Source organism: Crotalus tigris, unplaced genomic scaffold (assembly GCF_016545835.1).
Source record: "Crotalus tigris isolate CLP2741 ecotype Arizona unplaced genomic scaffold, ASM1654583v1 scf7180000018168.854452, whole genome shotgun sequence".
NCBI lineage: Eukaryota > Metazoa > Chordata > Lepidosauria > Squamata > Viperidae > Crotalus > Crotalus tigris.
The window spans coordinates 541,207-565,048 of NW_024096861.1; the positions used below are offsets into that span (position 1 = coordinate 541,207).

Here is a 23,842-nt window from a genome sequence, read left to right on the forward strand (position 1 = left end):
TGCAGCAAGAATTTAGTAGGAGCTTGGTTTTTTTTTTTGTAATGAATATTGACTTTTATTTTTTTATTTATAATTCTTCATAAAATTATTTAGAAAAAAAGAAAAGATAGAGATTATCTATCTAAATTCTTGGAAGTCAGTTCTATTGTTGATTATTTACCAAGTCTCCTATGATTCCCTCACGTTTAGCTCCACTCCTGACAGCTTGAGATTTCCTAGTAACCCCCCATCAAAGTTCTAATCAGATTCAACCCTGCTTAATTTGTTTGTGATCAAGCAGGATCAGCTAGAAGCTGTCTCCTGCAACTTTAAAGAAAATCCATGGTCAGCAATCACCACTCTCTGAAAATCAAGTAGAAGTCAGTTCTTGCTCTATATTTCTCTATATTTAGGACTTTCCTAAAATATCTGCCATGATGAAAGCAGGGAAACGGCTTAGACTCATTTTCTTTGATTGTTTCCCCAAAGTGCTGGCTGGGTGATAATGGCAAATGCTTCCTAATCCTTTTGGTGGGTATTTAATCGAGAAGGCTGCAGACTATAAACTTTTGTCTGATCCAGAGGCTTCTTTTTAGTAATTCAGGGATACAGTGACATCTTTATACTTTTAGCTTTCTGTGAAAGAATTAGATGTTTTATTCGGAATTCAAATGGAAAAAGAATTGTAAAAAGCTTGAGGAATCTCCATTTGAAACTGAATTAGAAAAGATATAATTTCAGCTCCATTGTTCAGTATATCTCTGAACGGGACTTCTTACAACAAAGCTCTGAGCTATGAATAAGATGGTTGAGTTGGCCATGATAATGACGACTGTGAAGTTCATATTTTATGGCTTGTCTGATTAGGATCACAAAAATCTTCCTGAAAACTTGTTGATTCAAAAGGAGAATTCAAATTTTAAACAAGGTCATGTTTCATCTTGTTTTTCTAGCCAGCAATGCCAGCTGTCTAATATTTAAAGTTTGTGGGATTATTGAAATAAACATTATGGCAAGATAGCAGCCAGTGTGAGCCCATTTTGCAGACTATAGTAAATCTATCGCTGGAGTTCCCCAGACACTTCCAGAAAAGGAAGGTGAATTGCTGCTGTCCAAATATTTTGGCCTCTTTTTGAGCACTTGGCTTTTTTTTTTCCTTGAGTGATAAAGAATCAGGGAGAAAAGTTGCACGTAAAATAAAAGATTCAGAATTTGGAAAATGTAGACAATTTGAATGGAGTGATATGATGTGACTGTCTCAATTCCTGATGATAGCTTTTGCCTTGCAGGAATGTTAAAAACAAGAGAAGATAATGGACAAGAGTCTTCCCTGGTTTGAATTTCAATATCCACAATCTACAGCTATACAAGAATAAGGAGAATCAGAGTTTAACACATTTGGCAGGTTATATCTTGTAGAACATTATTCTAATAGACTTTAACACTTAGATCAATACAGGCAAAGGTATCCAGCCTATATTACATAATTCTACAAGCAACAGTGGTTCCTTAATGCAACCTTCTCCAAACTGGGTACCCTTCAGATGTATGGATTTTCCAGAATTCATCAGCTAGGATGGATGTTGCTGAGATTTCTGGAATTTGAAGTCTACACATCTGGAGTACATGTAAGTAAAGGACAAGTGTCTCAAAACTCCTGGAATCCTTTTTCTTAAAATAATATTTGTAGTAATGTTAGTGAGTTAGTTAATGTTGTAGTAATTTGTAGTAATGATAGATACTATTCCTTAAATTGCTTAAATTTAAGCAACAGAGATTGAGGACAAAGACAAAGAAAGACTTTTCCTTAGTATCTAAGTCTTATCTCAAGTTTTCTTACTGCTCTAATTTTGTTATTCCAATTCTTACTGTTCCTATATTGTGCAAATAGTCATGAAAAATTATTAATTCAGTTTGTCAAGAGTGATTAGGATTGCTCCTCAGCATCTGGGAAAGTATATTGCTGTTATATTGATTTTATTATGGTATTTGTGCTAGAGTTTTTGTTTACTATTAGTAATATCTTGCAGGACCATAGATCACTCAGAATAAGGAAAATTTCTACTAGGTAAGAGGATTCAGAATGATACTGTACTAATATTCTGAGTAGAGGTGACATTTACAGGCAATTTTGATAAAGTGTAGAGTGACAGAGATCAAGCCAACGATAATGGTTAAGAATAAATGTTCTCATTGCATCAGTAAATATTTGTAGAACTGGCATTTTTTTCAAGTATTTTTGAAGTGAAAAGTTGGGATGGTTTCTTCATTCTAGAGCTTTCTGCGTGCAAATCCTGGATATCCACATCAACACCATTTTAGGTGTATTCTACAACTGAGTGAGAATGTTTGTATTGGTCCAACATTAATCTAGATTTAACGGAATTAAGACTATCATAACATTAGTACATATTTCTGGGATTTTGGAAAGGACTTCATAGTTGGATTTAAGGGAATGAGAGTAGTGTATGCAGCTGTTACGATATTGGCATAAGACTAGGGATCCCAGACTGAAATCTCCCATTGGCCAAGAAACTATAATTATGCACATATTAACATGTATAAGTATTCGCCAATTATGATCTCTCATCTGATCTATTTAACAGAGCTGTTGTTTGCAGTTGCCTTGAGCTTCTGGAGAGAAAAAGCAAAAAGCAAATCTAAAATAATAGGGTTTTTTTGCTAACAAAAATGATTTGTATTTAGATGCTACTTGGACAGCACCTGGCAAGATTACTTTGGCAACATTGTAAGAAATCATCTACAGTCTCTGTAGAGCCTGAAGAAATAGATACTGTGCTCTCTGGTGATCCTCCCTTTTCTAATCTGATCATCTCTTGATCTAGCTAACGAATAGACTTCCTCCTCATCTCCAGTTTTCACGTTGTGGGCTTTGCTGAAGGTGACAGATAAATACTTATCTCTATTTTTTAGGAGTGTTTTTTCCTTTCTTTTTTCTCTTTTTGTTTTGTAACATTTATAAATACATAGAATGGAGATTTTGGCATTAAGCTCAAAAATTTAGAACATTTTTAATTGGAACTTTTTATATCATGTAAAGCAGTGGTTCTCAACCTTTCTAATGCCGTGACCCCATAATACAGTTCCCCATGTTGTGGTGACCCCCAACCACTTATACATCACTGGGTGCCAGGGGCGTGGCCAAAGAAAAGGGGAAAAAAATGGCAGACAGCCTTGTTTGGCGACCCCCGTGAAATGGTCGTTCGACCGCAAATGGGGTCCCGACCCACAGGTTGAGAACCACTGATGTAAAGAATTCAGTTTATTTGGCCTGACATTTTTTTCTTCCGTTCAATCATATTGAGTTCTCAGATACTGCTTAGACAAGTCCTTGGCAACGTTGCTCAGAAGTGATTTGCCATTGCCTCCTTCCTAGGGCTGAGATACATATTTTCTGAATGACCAAGATACCTACCAATTATGGGGAGGATATGGTTTTTTCAAATAGCTCTATAAAGGAACATCGAAGAAGTATGTGTCCAATGGTCTCCACCTCTCCTAAGCCACAAGAGCAGAGTCTTTCAGTCAATGGTGTCTTTTTATACTTGCTGTACAGGACAGCCGATGGAAATACATGGCACCATGCAAGTGAAAATGCTTTCCGATGGTTTACTGACTCCAACTGACTAAGATAACTGGCAGGTGTAACAACATATCTAATGGAGTCTGGAGCAAGAAATATTGGAGCTATACCTAAGTCGGCTTGCCTCTCGATGTCCTCTACCCTTTGTCACAAGGTTTGTTTTGCTTGGTTGTAATCCAGTTTGAGAATTGAGGCTGACGAGAAGCCTAGTTTAGCAAGGTTGGACTTGACAGCCTTGATCCATGAAGAAGAGAATTTATCTTGAAGAATTAATGGAGCAACGCCTTGCGGAAAGCAATTAAGCCTAGCCAGATATTTAAGGAAGCTATACAGATTCTTGCTTTGACTTTTATCAATCCTGTCTCCAGGTGCAGAAGTGCATTTGGGACACAGCGCTGCATCTGGAAAATTGTTCTAATAAATTTGGATTGGACTCTTTCCAATGGTGTAAAACATGAAGGTGAGGGTCCGAGCAAGGTCCCATAGAGAAGATGTGCTAGTGACTTGGCCAGAAAGAGCTTAATTGTGTCTGGAACATAGTGTCCTCCCTTTGTGCAGAAAAAATTAAGAATGGCATTTGCTGATCGTTGGCCAGATGCAGCCACATATTCTCCATGAGCTTTTCATGAGCCAGTGGCATCACCTTTTTTTTTTTAACAAAACTAAAACCAAAATTTCCTGCTTCCAAAATGCTAAGGGAGGGAGTGGACAAGGGTTGTGCAGGTGTACCTGTGTGCATATTTTTGGAGAGAGATACTGTAGGTAACAAAGACAATTCGCTATGGAATGGAGAAAAGAAAGACAGCTGGCAATTTTTCTCAGTGATTTAATATATCTGATAATAACAGGAATTTGTTGGAGGGTTAAAGCTGCAAACTACCTATCATATGCCTTCTCTCTCTCTCTCTCTCTCTCTCTCTCTCTCTCTCTCTCTCTCTCTCTCTCTCTCTCTCTCTCTCTTTCTCTCTCTCTCTCTTTCTCTTGTGTTTAGCACAATATTAGCTTTCAGTTATTTCCTCACAAGGGCATAATCCTGGGTAAGCCATGGCACCTCTGGCAGTTTTCAATGTTTAAAAGTTGGGTGCGTGCCTGTAACAATACTCACAACGTTTTAAGCACTGGCATCAGAGAACTATTCCTTTAGTTGTTGAATGACAGAGTTTTTCTCGACTTTTTAATGATATTTCAGAATCAAAATCTCACATGAAATATGTTTGGAGGGGGTGCCCTTAATTTTACTTAGATTTTTAACAAAAATTAACAAAGAAAACTATCACAGTGTTGTTTTTATGTTAACATCCCTTGAAATCACCGGCCTTTTCCTTGGTTTGGTAAATACTGGATATGTTGCTGAGAAACTCAGAACAGAGCAGAATAGAATAACAAAGTTGGAAGGAATCTTGGAGGTCTTCTAGCCCAACCCACTCCTCAGGCAGGAAACCCTATACCATTTCAGACAAATGGTTGTCCAATCTCTTCTTAAAAACTTCCAGTATTGGAGGTTTCATAACTTCTGGAGGCAAGTCCTTCCACTGATTAATTGTTTTAACAGGAATTTTCTTTTGCTGTAGTTTCTGCACAAACTGCCTTTTAAAAAATAAAATAAGTCCTCTGCCCTACTTCTAAAAAATAAGAATAATCTGGGATTGGGCTTTGAACTGCCCTTATGTGCTCAGCTTTGCTGCTCTCCAAATTTACTCCAGCGCCACCAAAGAGCTTTACACTAGTTTAGCATACAGCCTGCTTGAGCCATTGTTTTTGGGGCTGTTACTGAAAAAGTGACCAGATCTAATTATTTTATTTTATATAAACATACAATTATACAGATGATTCTTTCCAACTCCTGTCCTCCAGATGTGCTGACTTTCAGCTTCTACCAGTGCTAGCTGGCCTGGCTAAGGCCACTGTAAATAGGCTTGAAATCCAGTATATCTGGCAGGCTATGAGTCTGAGAAAGCTCTTTAAATGGTTTTTTTGGGGGGAGGGTTGGAAAAAAGTATCCTCAGGAAACTATCTAATAGCCTGTAAAGAGGGGGTGATAGTTTGGAGCTAGATGATATAGGTGCCGGGTGGTAACTAGGAGATCAAAATATTTTTCCATCTATCTTGAAACAGGATCAGTGTTTGTGGTGGGGGAGTCTTTAACGGCTATTATCTCTATTAGATCATAAGGCTAGATGAGTTTCTGAATTATGTCTGTGATACATTTGACTATTTCTTATGGTCTGACAAAGTTGTTTAAAATGAATCAAACTGTGTTTCCAAAGTATTTGTTGTTAGCTTGTGCAGCAGGGTGATTTCTTTTCTAATTCTTGACTAACAGGATCATAAATTGCTTCCGTCTTGAGCATCATAACCAGCCTAAGTTCTTTTGCCTTAGAATGTAAGTTGAAGGTTTGTTTTAATGACAGAAATTGGTAGCAATGGTTAAAGTGTCAGGTTTGGATTGAGGAGAACCAAATTCAAGTTGTCGCTCACTGGATGGTTTTGGGCCCTTCTCAATATGCCTCACTTTACAGAGTTGTGGGCATAAAATCATTTACATACTGAATATACTGAGAACTCAGATGAAACGCACAACATAAATGCAATAAATAATGCATCTTGACTTTTAGAGCCACAGATTCAAAATAAAAAAAAAATGATTCAGAGCAGTTGGTGGCACTCACATCACAACTGTTGATCATGCCTCTGTGTGTGTGTGTGTGTTTGTGTGTGTGTGTGAGAAAGAGAGAGAGAGAGAGTGTGTGTGTGTGTGAGAGAGAGAGAGAGAGAGCATGCCTTTGAGTCATCCATGACTCCTGATGATTATACAAACAACTTCCTGAAGTTTTCTTAGCAACGCTTTTTGGAAGTGGTTTGCCAATGCCTTCTTCCCAAGACTGAGACAGAAAGAGAGAGAGTGACTGGCCCAAAGATACCTGGATGGCTTTAGGACTAAAGCAGGATTAAAATGCACAGTCTTCTGGTTTCTAGTCTAGTGCCATTAACCACTACACCTAACTTGCTCTCTTCTTTACATTCTCATTTGAGTTAAGGAATTGCTGCCAGGTGCTGCCATGTAAACACATAATTACCTTCTCCTTTTATTTAGCAGCATAACCTTAGCACGTTTCACATGGCATGCTTAACTGGGACACTGCTGGGATACGTGTGTTATGCAAACACATCACTCAGTCAGCCATCATACATTTCATCCATATAGAAATGTTTTATTTTGGTTAACTATGCTTACCTAGTTATCTATGTTGTGCAAACAGCACAGTCCAGCCAAAAGTGGAAATGTTAGTCCTTCAAAAAAACTAACTGGGTATAGAAAGTAGCCCAAACAAGCTTCTCCATTACATTTCTCAGTGACAAGAAACCCAGAAACATTTAGCATATCTCCCAAATACTGGTTCCCCACTATTACTTGGCCAATGGTGGAGAGGTGGATGATGTATTCAAGTCTTGCTAGTATTTTTATGACATAAGGGCTCAGATGTCAGACACTTCCAAAAATAATAGGTGTGGACACGGAATTTCCAAAATATTGACTTTCAACACTGTTACTCTGAGATACTTGTTACTGTGACAGCATGTTGCCAAGCCATGCTTCAGGAGGTCCAAGGGGGTTAGAGGTTGATTAGTTTAAATGTCTTGTAACAAGGCCAGTTACAAAGTGATTACATGGTGGAACTAATTGCCCGGCATATCCTGTTTTGTCTTCTACGTGATCTTTGCCAGATTAAAATATTGCTCATTATACTATTTGATCCAGTCAGAACTTAGTTGTTTTAAATAAAAAAAAGTTAACTATATTTAATGAGCATATCAAATGTGTTACTGTGTTGTGGCTTTTTCTGTTTGATACACCAGATTGTTGCTAGTTACTATACAAATGTACTGAGTAATTGACCTTTTGTTAGTTCAATAATTTTAGTGATGAAAAAACTACTTCAGCATATTTAAAACACTACTGTAATTGTTAATGAATTTATGTGATTATTCTTCCCTTACATTAATTGGATTGACTCTGAAGTTACGCTCATTTACCCTTGGCTTGATTTTTTTTCTTTGGTGGGGAAGGTGCCTTCAAGTCAGTCTTGACTCCTGGTGACTGTATGGACAAGTCTCTGCAGTTTTCTTGTCAAGATTTACAGAAGTGGTTTGCCTTTGCCTTCCTAGGGCTAAGAGAAAGTGATTGGTCTAATGATACCCAGTTGATTTCATAGCTAAGATCTAGAATCCATAGTCTTTCCATTTCTAGCCTTGTGCCTTAACTACTAAATGAAAGTAGCTCTCATATTGTTAATTATTTGATTTATATCTCATATTTGCTTCAGGAACTCAAGATGAGGTATTGCAGTCCAATTTTAATTGTACCACAAGAAATCTTTAGGTTTGACTCATGATTATACTGTTTCTCATCTCCTTATTGTTATTGTTTTGGCTAACTGAGAGATGTCAGTTCAAGAATAATCTGGGTTTCTCCATCTGAGAATATTTCTCCTGTGGGAGACTTCATATATAAAGATAGCATATGGAAACATTCCTTAACTATGTCTATTCAGCCAAAATAATTAGGGTATGCCCGTGCACTAATTCTTTCGAGTCTTAGAAATTCTTGGATTTATGCCATTGTCCAAACATTCAAAGAGTTATTTCTTATTTATGGCAAATTTTTCTATCCTTCTCCTAATTCTCTAGCACTATTATTGGTACTTTCAGTTTTCATCTAGCTGATACAGATCCCTAAAATGTCTGTTGTTATGGTTTTGTATTTCTTGGCTATCCTGCAGAGAAATCTGAGGTGCCTATATCTATCTCATGTACTATTTGGACTTCGGCAAATATTTTTTGCTTGAGTTTGTTTTGAAAATCTTCCTAAAATGAAGTCATGGTATACAAGGTCCAAGCAAATGCTGGATATCATTAAGTCGGATTTGGTGTGCTGTGTGAATCCAGCTTTTCCTGGTCTAATTTAGGCACAGCATTAATCTGGACATAGCACGTGTGAACCCAACCAAATTTACTGGAGTCAAAAAAACTGTTATTAAATGGCTTAGCAGTATACAGATAGTCCTCAACTTACAACAGTTCATTTAGTGACTGTTCAAAGTTACAATGACACTGAAAAAAGTGAGTTATGACCATTGTTCACACTTATGACCGTTGCAGCATCCCCATGTTCATGTGATCAAAGTTCAGACGCTTGGCAACTGGCTCACATTTATGACAATTGCAGTGTCCTGGGATCATGTGATCATCTTTTGTAACCTTCTGATAAGCAAAGTCAATGGGAAAGTCAGATTCACTTAACAGCCATGTTACCAACTTAAAAACTGTAGTGATTCACTTAACAATTGTGGCAAGAAAGGTTGTAAAATGGAGCAAAATTCACTTAACAAATGTCTCAGCAACAGAAATTTGTGGCTCAATTGTGGTCATAAGTGGAGGACTACCTGTATAAGAACAATCTATCAAGTATTAGCAGCTTTGGTGATGATTGGATGGGAGGTTACCCCTTCCCACTCTTCATGTTTGAGTTTTAGATTGGATCTGTTCATCGCTCTGTTTCTTTTATCATCAAAAGACTCAGGTGCAAGTTGTGCTTTTAACTTAATGTGCAGGTTGATGTTTTCCAAACCCCAATCTGTAAACTGTGCTGCATAATTTCTGGAAATGTTTAGTACAATTCCCATCTTCTCCTGCAATGTACTCTTTAATCTCTTAGTGACCCAAGCGTCTATAAATCTCTTGCCTCTTCTGATGCAAAGGTTGGCACGCTGTCTTGTTTAACATTAGAAGTGGAAATCATTAAAGGAGACTCAGATTAACAAAAAGTGCAGAACAAGACAATCCAGCTGCCAGCCAGCCATAAGATCTCTGGGAAGTTGAGCATAGTCAGAAATAAAGCCAGCTATAAAGTTAGTCAAAGAACTGAGCATCCTTTGAACAATATGATTTCTTAGCACAGCATAACCTTTGTCTTCAAAAAACAAGTTTATCTGATGTAACAGTTTCTTTACAAATAGCAATAGCAATTAGACTTATATACTGCCCCATAGCACTTTACTGCGTTCTCTGGGCAGTTTACAGTGTAAGCCTTGTTTGCATATTGCCCCCAACAATCTGAGTAGCATTCCATGTATAGATGAAAGATGAGGTTAAACAGATTTATAGTAAATATATAATTTTTGCAGTGGTAAGTTCATTGGATGATGACCTGTCCTATAAATCAGATTTAATGAGCACCTAGTTCGCTATATTTGAGTGCTTTGTAACTTGATATAGTCTTCCACAACCTTATATATAACCTTATATGCTCCCCACAACCATCTAGTGCTCCTACCACTTAGTTTCTTGCTTTCTATATATACTTTTAATATTTAATTAATATATCATTTACAGGAAGTCCTTGTTAGTGATCACAATTGGGACTGGCAACTCAGTTATTAAATGAAGCAGTTCCTAAGTAAAAACTGTGACTGTGCTTACAATGTTACTTCAGTTCTCCTTTGCTTTACATATATGCAAAGATTGTAAAAGTCAGGATTGGTTGCAAAGTTACTTTTTCATCACCATCGTAACTGTGAATGGTCTCTGAGCGAGTCAGTCACTAAATAAGGAATACTTGTATAGTGTCTAGCCTTCCATAATGTTTTTAGAGTTTTATTTCTACTCTTTGTATCCTTTATGTTTTTCTAATGACTACACCCCACCTCCCTTATGTTGGTGTATAACCATAATAAAGATTTAATGTAATTTGCAGCAAATATTTTGAAATTAGGGTGCACCCAGATACCCAAAGGTAAGGTATCTTTATCATTCTAATGGGAATATTTTTTTGCAAGTATATGCCAGAGACTGAAACTTTGTTTTGCAGCATACCACCTTCCCAATATTTTTTTTAAATAAAGTAATAATTAAACAAATGGAGCCTGGAGGTATTTGTGGGTAAATAAATAGCTTGTCCATACTTGAAAGAGGATAATTTCCTGTACAGCACGACTTCCAGACAATTAAGATTTGTACAACATTGCTTGCTTTAATGAATCCAAACGGCCTCAAACAGATGGTTCATTTCAGTGGCACTCCACTCCTCCCAACAAAGGAGTTGTGTACATGTGTGCTTTTCTGCTTTTCTCTTACAGAACTGGCTCTTAACAAGCATAATGGAGATTTTTAAAAAAAGCAGAAGAAAGAAACTTAACTACACATCAATTACTTTGTTAGCATCAGTAACTTCTCTCCTCCTCCCTCTCTTCTTCCCCTTTTCTGCATGCCTGCTTCCGTCCAGATGGGGGCTGGCTCTTGGGTGGACAGGCCAGTGACGTCACGGAAAAGCCCTGTGTCTGATCAGATGGGCTTAATATAAACCAGGTTTGTTGAGAAAGAATCAAGTGAGGCAGTCCTTGAACATATGAAGGATTTTCTGTGGGAGATTTGCCTGGTGTTCCATACTTTGAGAACTAAGGGATTCTGATCAAGAACATCGACTGGCTGCAAAAGACAATCAGGAAAAAACCAACCAACCATCCAGCAAGGTAGTGTTTCTTTACGAATAACAAATTAATAAGCCTTCTTTTAAGCACCCAAGCAGACCTGTATTTAGAGAGCAAAAAGAAAGAAAGAAAAAAGCATTATTTGAAATAGAAGTTAAAAGTTGCATCGGAACTAGCTGTATTTCTTCACTGAACTCAGATTATTAACTGTCCAGTTGGCTGCATACAGTGAGAAAAAAGACCAGCTTGTGCTATAGAAATGAATTTGATTCTATCTGTTTCTAAGAAGTGATATTGTTGACTAGAACGAGAGAGAAGTGTATTCAATATGCAGGAGTTTGATACTATTCTTGCTTGGGAAAGTTCCCAGGAGTGGAGCAGAAAATGGATAGCCTTGTTTTGCTTGTGCTTTTCCGCATGGCATTCCTTAGCATCCCTGGGAATCTCACGTTTGGGGCTTTTGCAGAAAGTTGCAAACGATAGAGAAGTGTTTGCATCTTAAATGTCAGGCAGAACATCATTTGCTGCTTTGTTTGCATGTCTTAGCTTCCAATGTAGTGGGATTCTCATTCATGAGACTCATCACTGAATGATGGACCAAATGCTCACTTTGTGAAGGAGAGCTGTTCTACGAATGCTGCTCTTATATCCACTTTGGAAAAGGGACGTCAGCATTCTCTTCTGTTCTGCCCGATAGCTCTAAAGGTGTTATGTCAGCTGAGAAAGAACCAGGATTTAGCCTAAATAAGTCAAATGTCTAAATAGTTGTCATGACCAGAGCTGGTGCGCACCAAGGCAACTTTCCTAAAAATGGTAGCTGCAAATGTTTCTGGCCCTCAAAAATTGCCTCACAGCATTGTCTCTTACCAGTGCTGAACAATCCTTCCTGCAAAGTTATAAACTATCTGTAGGGAAGGGAGGATAGTCCTAGTTTACTACTCTTGAGATGAATTACAGCCTTTTACAGTAGAAGGGAATTCTTACATCACAAACATAGCATGGATACACTTTGGAACTATTTCCTCCTCCACACAAGATTTTTGTTGTTACTGATCCTTTAAAGGCAAAAGAAAGAAACTTAGGTATACTTTTACTGTTTCTTAAAGACTGCTAGATGAGATAGGGATGTTTGCCATCCCTTCTTTCTTCTATAGCCTCTGGTTGCCCACTTGTGTCTGCAGGGCTGCTTTTCAGGAGTACAGGGAGCAGAAACAAACCAGGAGTGTCAAAGGTGACCTTCTTGGCCTCTTCCTCCAGGATGAGTGGATTTCTACTAAGTGCTCTCCTTTGCAGTAGAGCCAAGTTTCTTGGTTGCTTTGGATGGCTTTTTTAGATGGTACTCTACTGCCACTTGGTCTGCACTCTTATTGAGAGCAACAGCCATCCACAAATTACATGATCAGATGGAGGAAACAATCCAGATTTTGAATTCAAGTTTGAAGTATTTTTATTGGTGAGCAGTTGTTACAATTCCCAAGTACTCAACTGCTTCTTAAGGAGGAATTTCCATTGCTATGAGTATCTTTCTTCTGTTTTAGCTCTTTGAAACTACATTCAGGCAGGGAATGGGCCAATTCACCACGGGACAACTTGTTGTGGGACAATTCAACAATTCAATTTAATTGGCATCCTTTGGCATCCTTTCTTTAGTGATTCTATTCCACTATTTCTTCAATATTAGTGTAACTCTTGTTGTGCGGTGAGTTGTCCCATGGTGAATTAACTATGGCAAGTTATGCCACAGTGAGTTGGCAATGGCAAGTTAGCTGCAGCAAGTTGGTTGTGACAAGTTGTCTTAGGCCCTTCAGGCATGCTCACCAAGGATTTCACATGTGGCCATTCCCCATGTCAGACAGACAATGTATGCAACCTACTGGTACTTATGATTTTCACCATTTCCCTGTTGCTGTTTTTTTAGTATTGAAGGGAAAAAGCCATGACCTTGAACAATGTCACCATGCGTCGCAACAGTGGCAGTAGTTGTGGTGCCTTGCAGCCTCAGCAGCAACGTTGGAGTGTTCCAACAGATGGAAAACATCTGGTAGTGCAGAAAGAGACCCAAGAGGCAAACTGCCAGAAAAGGTATACCCTAAACCATGAAGAATATTACCGCAAAAGCTGGTCATCAGAGTCCTCTGATTCTGTCATCTCCACTGAATCAGGAAACAGCTGCTACCGAGTAGTTCTCATAGGGGAACAAGGAGTTGGAAAAACTACCATTGCAAGTGTCTTTGCAGGTGTGCATGACAGCTTGGACAGTGATTGTGAACTTCTGGGAGGTAGGTAGTTTTGTTCCTTGCCCCCTCCCCCCTTCCGCCCTCCCCCCCAGGTTTAGTTAAAACTTTTTGGGTAAGAGGCCTTTGGGAGCAAGCAAAAACAAAACACATAAATTCAGAGGCCACAGAAGTCATAATTCTGTGGCCTCCAAAGTGATTTCAGAATGTAGTTATCTATTAAGGAAGATGGCAGAGTCAGTTGGAGGTTGGAGGGAGCAATTTTCAGTTTGCATTGGAATGCCAACTTAATCTAATTTTGCTTTTCTTTTTTTAATTATACACAAACTGAGCTCTCATCCTAATGTAATATGCTTCTTTTTAAAAATATATATATTCTAGAGAAATGTTTTTTGAATAATGTATATATTTGTAAATGCAATATATAAAATGCATAATATAAGGAAAACTTGTTCGTAGAAACCATGTACATTAGATTACAGTGTGAACAAAAGTTCTATGCTTGAAGAAATGCACCCCGAAAGAACCCAATGATTAGCACAAACCTTAAAAGAAAATTCTTGAGCTCAACAAACCAAATCAGTGCAAATGTGAGAAAAGCTGAATTTGATTGTTTGCAATAAATAAGAAGCAAAGACTTTTCTGATAAATTCACCAAAATGTGTATGTTACATTTTTGGGTACATAATTTTCCAGTAAGACCATGTGTCCTAAGGGTAATGATTATAACATCTGCTGATCCTTGCGGTGTAGGAGTTAGTACTTCTGGATAATTTTCATAAACATTCAATGAGCAGAATCCCAGCTACTTCATCATATTTTCAATTCAAGCAAGACACATCATTCATGAGTTTTCAAAGGGTACATATTATAGAAAAAAGGTGACATGCACCTTAGAATAATGGTACAGAAGCAGTTGATAGAATTGTATTCATATGAAAAAAGTAACATTTCTACACATTATTATTAATCTCACTCAAAATTAAAAGATGGGATCAGCTGAGAAGACAAACTTAGCATTAAAGTACTTTTTAAATATTTCTATTAGGCGAACTGTCCCAGGATTTGGACAAGGTATTAGAAACAAGCAAAATAAGAGTTTATGTTAAAAGAACATTGCAAGCACTGAATTCAGAAATGAATTCTGAAATTGCACTTGCGTGTCCCTGGGAGTATGGCACAAGCAACCTCAAGGGGCCTATTCCTGAGTAGAATGTAATGAACAGAGAATTTAAGGTGGGAACAATGGAAATGAGAACATACTGATTTAAATGAAGTGTAAGACTCACTTTCAAATAACCCTGCATGAACTGTAAAAAAATATATATTTTGTAACTTTTTTTGGGGGGGTAAAAGCATCTTTTTATCATTATTCAACAATAACTGAAAAATTGTTCTCTTCCCATAAGGAAAAGTGATAATTCGGGGTTTAGAAAGGGAAACCAATAACTTCTGTTTTCTTCTCCATATTATGCCAGAGTTGCACCCCTAGTTAATAGCAGAACTGCCTTATTTAGCAGAACTGCTAACAAAACACTCACTTCACCTTTCCTCAACCTGCTGTGTTGGATTACAAGCATAATAATCCTAATCAGCTATTCTTTGGTTGAACATTGAACTTCATCATTCCTGAAAGCTCCAGCTTGGAGGAGGCTGGGACTGATTGAATAAACAATAGCCCCAATTAATTGGCCAGCAGCTTTTAAAGCATCATTTGATTATTTCAATAAGTTAATATTTATGTTACATTTCAAATTCTCCTTTCATTAAAAAAAGGATGTGCAGCATATTATACAGTGTACATCCTTCTTCCAATAATTTACTTTTAAAATGGATTTGCTAAAAATGTAATAATTATTTTCCTATCTTCGCCTTGTAGTGTGTGGGCATTATTTTAAATTTTACATATTGGCACTGCAGTAATAGTAGCCTAAATTCAATAGCATAAGCACTTCATTTATTCCATGAGTAACTTAAATTGCAACTTATGAAACTATAGGTGGGGTATATGTGATTAAAAAATATCTCTTCAGAATCTGATTTCAAAATTGATTATACTTGGAACTGGGAAGTGAGAAATTCAAGAGGACTGAGAGGAAACCAAGATTTGGGGATCTTTTTGCACCATCTTCACTGCAACATGGCCACAAGAACTGGAACCTTCTGAGGATTTGTTTTAGAACAGGGGTGTCAAACTGCCGGCCCACGGGCTGGATGCGCCATGGTGAAACCACGCCCACCCCATTGCCGGCAATGGAAAAAAAGTTACGATACGTCGCAACACATCACATGATGTTGTGAGTTGGACACCCCTGTTTTAGAACATAAAGATGTTGGAATTCTGGGAATTGTAGTCCCAACACATCTGGAGGATTTTAGAGTTTGGCAAAATTGCCACAAAAATAGATTACAGGTGAATTCAAGCAATCTTTTGCTCTATCAGGAATTTTAATTGTAATATCCTTTAAGAAGCATAAAAATATAATACTGTAATAAAAATATAAGGAAGAGAATTGCCAGTTTGTTGTAGGAAGAGCCACATTCAAAAAAGCAACCCCCTTGAATCTACTTTTGCTCCAGAATAAAGCTGTTTAAGTTGCTTGCAGCTGTAATGCCTCCTCACTCATAAATTGAGTGAAAACAAATATTTTCCATTACTAAGCCTAACTGGAGTCTCCAGGACTGCCTGCAGCTCCCATGGGGGTCAAAAGGTCATGTTTGCTTTATTTATTTTTCCCCCTTTTGGATCTTCTTTCTACTCTTCTTGTCCTACTTAGGAGAAAGAGAACTCCAGCAAAAAATCAATGTAGTCATTTTTCTTTTTTTCTACCATGAAAATTATACAATTCTGGAACTCATGGAAATGTTCAGATCTTTGCCAGAGTCTCATATAAGAATGTCAGATGTAACAAGTTGTTTTTTTCCTAACATTTGTCTGGTGTGATGGCCTGGAGTGGAAAGAACAGTCATGAAATACAGTCAAAATAGACTTTGCTGCCCTGTTGATAGATACAGATGGCCCACAGCAGTGAATCTATATTTTCTGAGCTGGTATCTGGATATCATTTATTTCAAATGCAACCCCAAAACCCCCCTGAGATAATTTTTGTTACTGTGAAAGAACAGTAAAAAATCATGCCTTATCTTGTATCAGAGTTCAGTTAGTGTGAGCACTGAAGTCCAAGATACAAAAATTGACAGGCCTCCTCCAAATGTTTCTTTAACCGTGGTGTTTTTTTTTTAATGGAATTGAAGAAAACATCATCACATGATTTGATGGGGGTTCTAGACACACTGTATTTAATTTTAATTAAATGTGAATAATATGAATTGAAAGTTGATTTATTGTATCCCCATCTTCTGATACTTGTGTGTATATCCTTGCTGGCTACTCAAGTATTAAATATGGCTCCCTATGCAGAAAAACTATTTTATTCATTTGTTACATAGAGCAGAGGTACCCAAAAGGTACCCAGGGACGAGTTCCATGGAGAAAAGTTTTTCCACAGACCAGAGAGTGCGTGGTGTTGTGTGCTGTTTGCATCCCACGGATGGGGCTTTGTTCGTTTGTGCAGGCAGGTTGCTGGCATGTCGTGGACCAGTACTGACATAGAGACATGCTGTTGGTTAAAATGGAGAGATATAACTGATGAAGAGTTTTGTTAAACTTAAAAGTCTACCTAATTATTCCCACCTGAAATAGTTTAATGTTGTCTCTTCTCTTTTGGTATGGCATCCACAATGTATTGTTGATTTATTTAATTTCTGCCAAAGAGGGAATTTTCGTGTTTCTAACCTTTACTTTGCCTAACATTAAAGTCTGAGTTATATAGTGAAAAGGAAAACAAAAAAAAAAGGTCACATATTTTTGTGTTTTCCATTCTAGAAGACAACTATGAACGAACTTTGCAGGTAGATGGCGAAAGTGCAACTATAATGCTTCTGGACGTCTGGGAAAACAAGGTAGTATGCAAAATCATTTTGTCAGGCAGAAATTTTCATGTATGTTGTTCATGTGTTCATTCTCATTCTTTAATTTTGCTGAGTGAAATATATAGTTACATAAATGCATTTTTTTTTTTTAAAAAAGTCCTTAAATCTAGCAGCAAGCACAGTTAAAAATATTGAGAGGCCAAACTTCAGGGTTCTCCTGCTCAAGCAGGGGGCTGGACTAGAAGACCTCCAAGGTCCCTTCCAGCTCTATTCTATTCTATTAGCTGAGTGTCAAAATCACAACTTGTTAGCTAGTCTACAGTATATAGGAGACATTTGAAGTCAGCCTATAGTGTAGTTGTGGTGGACCCCTCTCGCTCTCACTTGCTGGTGTTACTTCTATCAGACAAAAATATAACTTATATAAGTTATTTCATTGCTTATAAAAGCCTCTAATTATTTATGAATAGAATAGAATAGAATAGAATAGAACAGAACAGAACAGAATAGAATAAGATTGGACTTTGTAGGTCATCTAGTCCAACCCCCCACTCTAGTAGGAGACCCTACACCATTTTTGACAAATGGCAGTCCAGTCTCTTCTTGAAAGCTTCCAATGATGAAACTCCCACAACCTCTGAAGGCAATCTGTTCCATTGGTTGATTGTTCTCATTGTTAGAAAATTTCTCCTTATTTCTAGGTTGAATCTATCCTTGATCAGTTTTCATCCATTATTCCTTTTCTGGCCTTCAGGTGCTTTGGAAAACAGGCTGATCCCCTGCTCTCTGTGATAGTCCCTCAAATATTGGGACACTGCTATTATGTCTCCCCTGGTCCTTCTCTTCACTAGACTAGCCATGCCCATTTCCTGTAACCATTCTTCATATGTTTTAGCCTCCAGTCCCCTAATCATCTTTATTGCTCTTCTCTGCACTTTTTCTAGAATTTCAACATCTTTTTTATAGTGTGTGTGAGACCAAAACTGGTTGCAGTATTTTAGATGTGGTCTTACTAAGGCTTTATATAGTGGTATTAGTACCTTATGTGATCTTGATTGAATCCCTCTGTTAATGCAATTTAGGATTGCATTGGTTTTTTTGGCTGCTGCCGCACACTGTTGCCTCATTCTCTCTCACAGTTACTGCTATTAAGCCTGGTTTTGCCCAATCCATATGTGTACTTTTGGTTTTTCTTGCCTAAGTGTAAGACTTTACTTTTCTCTACATTGAATTTCATTTTGTTAGATAGGGCCCAGTGATCAAGTCTGTCAAGATCCATCTGGATCTTGGGCCTGTTATCTAGGGTGTTGGCTATTCCTGCCAAATAAATCACCACGGCCTTGAATTGGAGGTTTGCCATAGCTCTGAATAAGAGCAAGGCAAATTTCCACTCATCCTATACTTTGGGATTTATTTTTGACTTATTAGCCAGTCTGAAGTCTTAGGTTTCCCAATGGTTTCCTATTTCCTTCCTTATTCTTCTTATTACTTCCTAGACTCATCACCAAGTGCATTGGGGAAACAGTACTTGCAGTAGTATGTTTGGATCCCTATTGTAGGTCTATCCCCTTCATGTTGGAAAGCAAGGAGTGACATTTGTAGGACCATATATCTAATAGTTTTTCTAACTGGTTTTGGCTAGTTAAATTCTAAGGGCTCTGTTTAATTGGGCTCTGGGTTGCAACATAAGTCACAATATACAGATACTTGGTGACTTGGATTAAGACCTGGGCACATTTAGCAAGGCTAGTAGAATCAAAATCCTCTTTTTCACAATCCATTCCCACATGCTAAGCAGAGTATGTGAAAATTCTGTTCAAGGAATGGAGAGGGATATGGTGTGCTGCAAAGAAGAAGAGAGTCCTCTCTAAATGAGTGGCACTCCATCCATAAGCAGAACATTTTCAGGGGGCTTATAGGGAAAATTTTATTAAGAGGGCAAGGAAGGACATTTATGCTACCTATTATACATATCTACACCTAGATTATTTTGTAGATATGCATTGCTAAAATAACAAGGAGTATTGGTAATGAACACACAAAAATACTTTGGGAATCATCTCAGCAATTTTAGTAATAGGTGAGTCTTGCACAGTAGCCATTTTGTGTGGGTGCCCATCAGATGCTTTCAAAATCCTAACCGTAGGCTAGAACCAGTGGTGGGATTCAAATATGTGAACAACTGGTTCTCTGTGTGGATGCCACTTCTGGAAGTCCATTCTGGACTTGGGCAACAAAAATGACCTACCGGTTCTGCCGAAGTGGTGCAAACTGGCTGAATCCCACCACTGGATAGAACCCAAGTAAAGTTGAATACCACTGAGGTACGGAATGCATTTTACCTGTCTAAATTTGATGAAAAAGAGATTTTGCCAATCACAAGCAAATTGTATGTAGAAGCTTGACCTCCAGTGACCTCATAATATAATGCTTGTTTACGAATGCGAACAATGCATTTAAAATAACGATTATAGTAACCAGCAATATTTAGCTTTTCTCCTGTAGATGATGGGCTTCCAGGTATGAAGCTTAAACGTCTGACCCCAAATCTCTTTTTATTTGAGTAGAAGGAAAAAGAATGGCTCCAAGACCAGTGCATGAAAGTTGGAGATGCATATTTAATTGTCTATTCCATCACGGACCGGGCAAGTTTTGAAAGAGCATCTGAGCTAAGGATTCAGCTCCGCAGGGCACGGCACATGGAAGACCTTCCTATTATTTTAGTAGGCAACAAAAGTGATCTTGTAAGGTGCCGTGAAGTTTCTGTTTCAGGTAAGGATGTTTCTCTTCAGTTGTTTTTGCTTCAACTCTTTAAATGCTGTAACTTTAGGCATATCTACATTATGGCTTGTTTGCCCAACAATTATGAGTGGGGAAGGCAGAGGTGTTTTAAATTTGAAAAGAGAATTAATTAACAGTCCAGCAGTCCTCAACTTACAACAGCTCGTTTAGTGATCAAGTTACAACATCATTGAAAAAAGTGACTTATGACTGTTTTTCACACTTATGACCATTGCAGCATCCCCATGGTCACATGATCAAAATTCAGATGCTTGGCAGCTGACTCATATTTGTGATGGTTGCAGTGTCCCAGGGTCATGTGATCATCTTTTTCAAACTTCTGACAAGCAAAGTCAGTGAGGAAGCCAGATTCACTTCACAACTGTGTTACTAACTTAACAACTGCAGTGATTCACTTAGCAACTGGGGCAAGAAAGGTCATAAAATGGGGCAAAACTCACTTTAAAAACTCACTTTAGCAACAGAAATTTTGGGCTTAATTGTAGTTGTAAGTCAAGGACTACCTGTAGTGAAGTGGCATTACTGAAACAGACTTCATTCAGGGAGATGTTTTTTCTTCCCCTTTTTGTCTTTTAAGTGAGCAGTAAGTGTTTTGCTTCCTGGGAGATTCTGGGAATAAAAGTCCACATATCTTAAAGTTTCCAAGTTTTTTGAAGAACGCTGCTTCCTAGGAATACTTCTGAATTATTTTCTCTTCAAATCTTTTCCAGAGGGCCGAGCCTGTGCAGTAGTGTTCGATTGTAAGTTCATTGAGACCTCAGCAGTTGTACAGCATAACGTGAGGGAGATGTTTGAAGGCATCGTACGTCAAGTTCGTCTGAGAAGGGACAGCAGAGAAAAGAATGAGAAGAGGCTGGCATATCAAAAGAGAAAAGAAACCATTCCTAAAAAGGCGAGGAGATTCTGGGGGAAAATCGTAGCCCGAAAAAACAAGAATATGGCTTTCAAACTGAAGTCCAAATCTTGCCATGATCTCTCTGTCCTTTAGGAACTTGGGACGCTAGACTTTTATCTATCACAAATATTCCACATAATCTCCAGAACTGAGAAAAGTCAATCTATATTAGATTGGTCAACATAGCTCATCTGGAATCACAATTGTGATTATTGTGATGGTGCATGCCTGCAATAAAGCAAGCATGGCCTCATACATAGAAGAAGGAAAGTCATCTATATGTTTGGTTTATATTTGAAATGAATGAGCGTACTGGACTGGGAGGAGCATTTTTATGCTCTCTGAAAGAACATTCCAAACAATATAGTGAGATGAGTCTGAAAAAACACAACCTGTTTCCTGTGGAAAGGGAAACTCCTATAATTGCCTTCTTCCTAACCAACCAGTTGCTTTTCTTAAGTATGCACTGCTAAGTCTTATTCTTACAATATCATCTGTTGCAGTGGCTAGATAGGTATCAGCAGCATCAGCAGATAATCAGATGCTCATATTACTAGGAACTCTAAAGCCAGCCACCCATTGATGATTATTGTCATGAAGTCAACACTGCCCCAATTCTAAATCCATTCACTTTCTGCCCTACTGGTTCTACACCCATTTGTATTCTGATCTGGCACCTGGCATGTTGCTTTATAACCTGAGATTCTAAAAGACAAAGTAGGCAGGCATTGCAGCAGATCTGATAACAATTCAATTTTTATGACTTTTTTTATTATTCCACCTCCTTTCCTCCTCACTGCCAAGTGAAACAATAAAAGCATGGCTACCTCTGAAATAAAAGCACATACATCACAAACCAGCAATTTCTATGGCATAGCATCCTCAATTAATGGGGTCATTGCCCACTGAAGAGGCAGGGAGGAAATATCTTAATGTGCTAGGTGCACATGTGCCTTTGAATCAGTGTTAATTCCTGGTGACTGCCAGAAAAAGTCCCTGCATTTTTCTTGGCAAGATTTTGGAGGTGGTATGCCACTGCCTCCTTTCAAGGGCTGAGAGAGAGTGACTGGCCCAAGGTCATCCAGCTGGCTTTGTGCCTAGGACGAGACAAGAACTCACAGTTTCTCAATTTCTAGCTGGCACCTTAATCATTACACCAAACTGGCATTCCTTAATATGGTTAATTATCTAGAGATGCTTATGCTGTTATTCTCCAACATGGAGAATTAGTCTGAATATCAATAATAAAGAATGTTGGGAGCTTTAGTTAAGTAATTACTGTATAGAATAAACATTTTCTTATTTCTCCCTAGAGCCATTCCGAATTCCTAAAAACAGCATAATAAAGCCAGACATACTCAGGAAAGGAGAGGATATTAGCTCACTCATGAAGGGGAGTTCCTGTCTGAATTCAATTCAGTTTTTGCTATAACTTACTTCAAATCAACTTTCACTTGTATCACTCCACAGCATTATTATGGTATGAATGGTAGATCCTGAAACTGAAACTCATGCGTGAGATGTAAATTTTTGAGAAGGTGGATTGCATTTTAGTAAAAACCAAAAAGACAGTTTGTGCTCGAAACAAGTTTATGACATTACTTTTATATTTATTATCTTTCAGTTATTAATTGTATTTTCAATGGGTGAGCTTGAAGAGAGGAGGATGGAAGGACTGTGGAAAATATAGTGTTGAAATATATTTATTAAATGATTTATTTAGAAAACGTTGGTTTTTGTTACTGTTTTCTATTATCTTTTGGACTAAGCAACATTTATTTGCATACCTTAAAAATCAATAAAATACTTTATTGCTCTTAAAATGAAATCTCAAATACTCTTTCTTTAATGGTGTGAAAAAAGTAAAAAAAACCCAGATATTTTCACACAGGAAGTAGTCGGTGTACTAACTCTTCATATTTGTAATTTGTTTCTTAAATTGTGAATTCTCAGTTTACAATTTATAAATTTAATAAATAAATTTAAACAAAAGTTTTCAGTCATTAAAAGCAAGTAATGGGAGCTCACCATTCAGCCTACCAGACCCGGAAGCAGGATATGTTGTCTATCCCACCTATCAGGGATGTATTTCTGGTGGGAACCATAAAAAAAGGCTCTTCTCTATGGAACATCATTCCTCCTGAGATACAACTGGCTCCCAGCTTCTTGCTTTTCTGAATGATATGGTAATGTAAGTGGGTCTGGGGAGCATGAATAGAGATGAAGATGATCAAGTGGTTGATTTGATAATATTATTGTTACCATTGGTTGGAGTGGGGTGGGGTTTTATCGGTTTTTATGTTGTTGGTTTTAATTTTGTAAGTTGTCTGGAATCACTGTTGTGTGAGGTGGGCAGCCATATAAGTTTAATAAATAAACATATTTTAAAATATTACTGAGTAATAAATAAAAATAAAGTATATTATAAACATTGATTCAATATTAGGAAGAAAAATCAACCTCTTCTTTCATCTTCCTAAAATTTCTAGCCAGAATTCACCTCATAGACAGAAAAACAAAATATGGGTTTGGATAAACACATTCACTTGTCATTTTTTCCTCACCAGCTTCATGGTATAGGTCAGATAACCTGGTTATATTTTCACCTCCCTTAAGCAGAGAAGATCAAATACAGATAAAAGCATTTGCCACGATGAGGGAAGCTTTCCTTTTACTCTTCTGGCTCTACACATCAGCATTTAGACCAACAGATTTATTAGCTAAATGCAGGAACTAAAAACCAAAGCTTTCCAAGACAGCATGAGCTCATTGAGCCTTAGTTTGCTAGCTTCTCTTGTAGAATAAGTAAAATATAAACAAATAACAAACAGAATAACAGAGCTGGAAGGGATCTTGAAGGTCTTCTAGTCCAAACTGCTGCTCAAACAGAAAACTTTATACCATTTCA

General features: G+C 37.7%; 1 protein-coding gene across 1 annotated transcript; it reads left to right on the top strand.

The window, feature by feature from the left end:
* Window positions 1-1,540: 1,540 nt before the first annotated feature.
* Window positions 1,541-22,757, top strand: GEM (GTP binding protein overexpressed in skeletal muscle). The gene is made up of 7 exons (XM_039348685.1): window positions 1,541-1,607; window positions 3,557-3,737; window positions 10,866-11,112; window positions 12,989-13,349; window positions 17,191-17,267; window positions 19,805-20,009; window positions 20,750-22,757. Exons 4-7 carry the CDS (start codon window positions 13,007-13,009, stop codon window positions 21,025-21,027), a joined length of 903 nt encoding a protein of 300 aa, XP_039204619.1. The 5' UTR covers window positions 1,541-1,607; window positions 3,557-3,737; window positions 10,866-11,112; window positions 12,989-13,006; the 3' UTR covers window positions 21,028-22,757.
* Window positions 22,758-23,842: the final 1,085 nt, after the last annotated feature.

What these genes read in the sequence shown, in the direction of transcription:
- GEM (XM_039348685.1), top strand. Translation starts at nt 13,007, where the DNA reads ATGACCTTGAACAATGTCACCATGCGTCGCAACAGTGGCAGTAGTTGT. An exon ending in TGATTGTGAACTTCTGGGAG is followed by an intron (nt 13,350 to 17,190) that starts GTAGGTAGTTTT and finishes TTTCCATTCTAG; the next exon opens with AAGACAACTATGAACGAACT. An exon ending in TGGACGTCTGGGAAAACAAG is followed by an intron (nt 17,268 to 19,804) that starts GTAGTATGCAAA and finishes TTATTTGAGTAG; the next exon opens with AAGGAAAAAGAATGGCTCCA.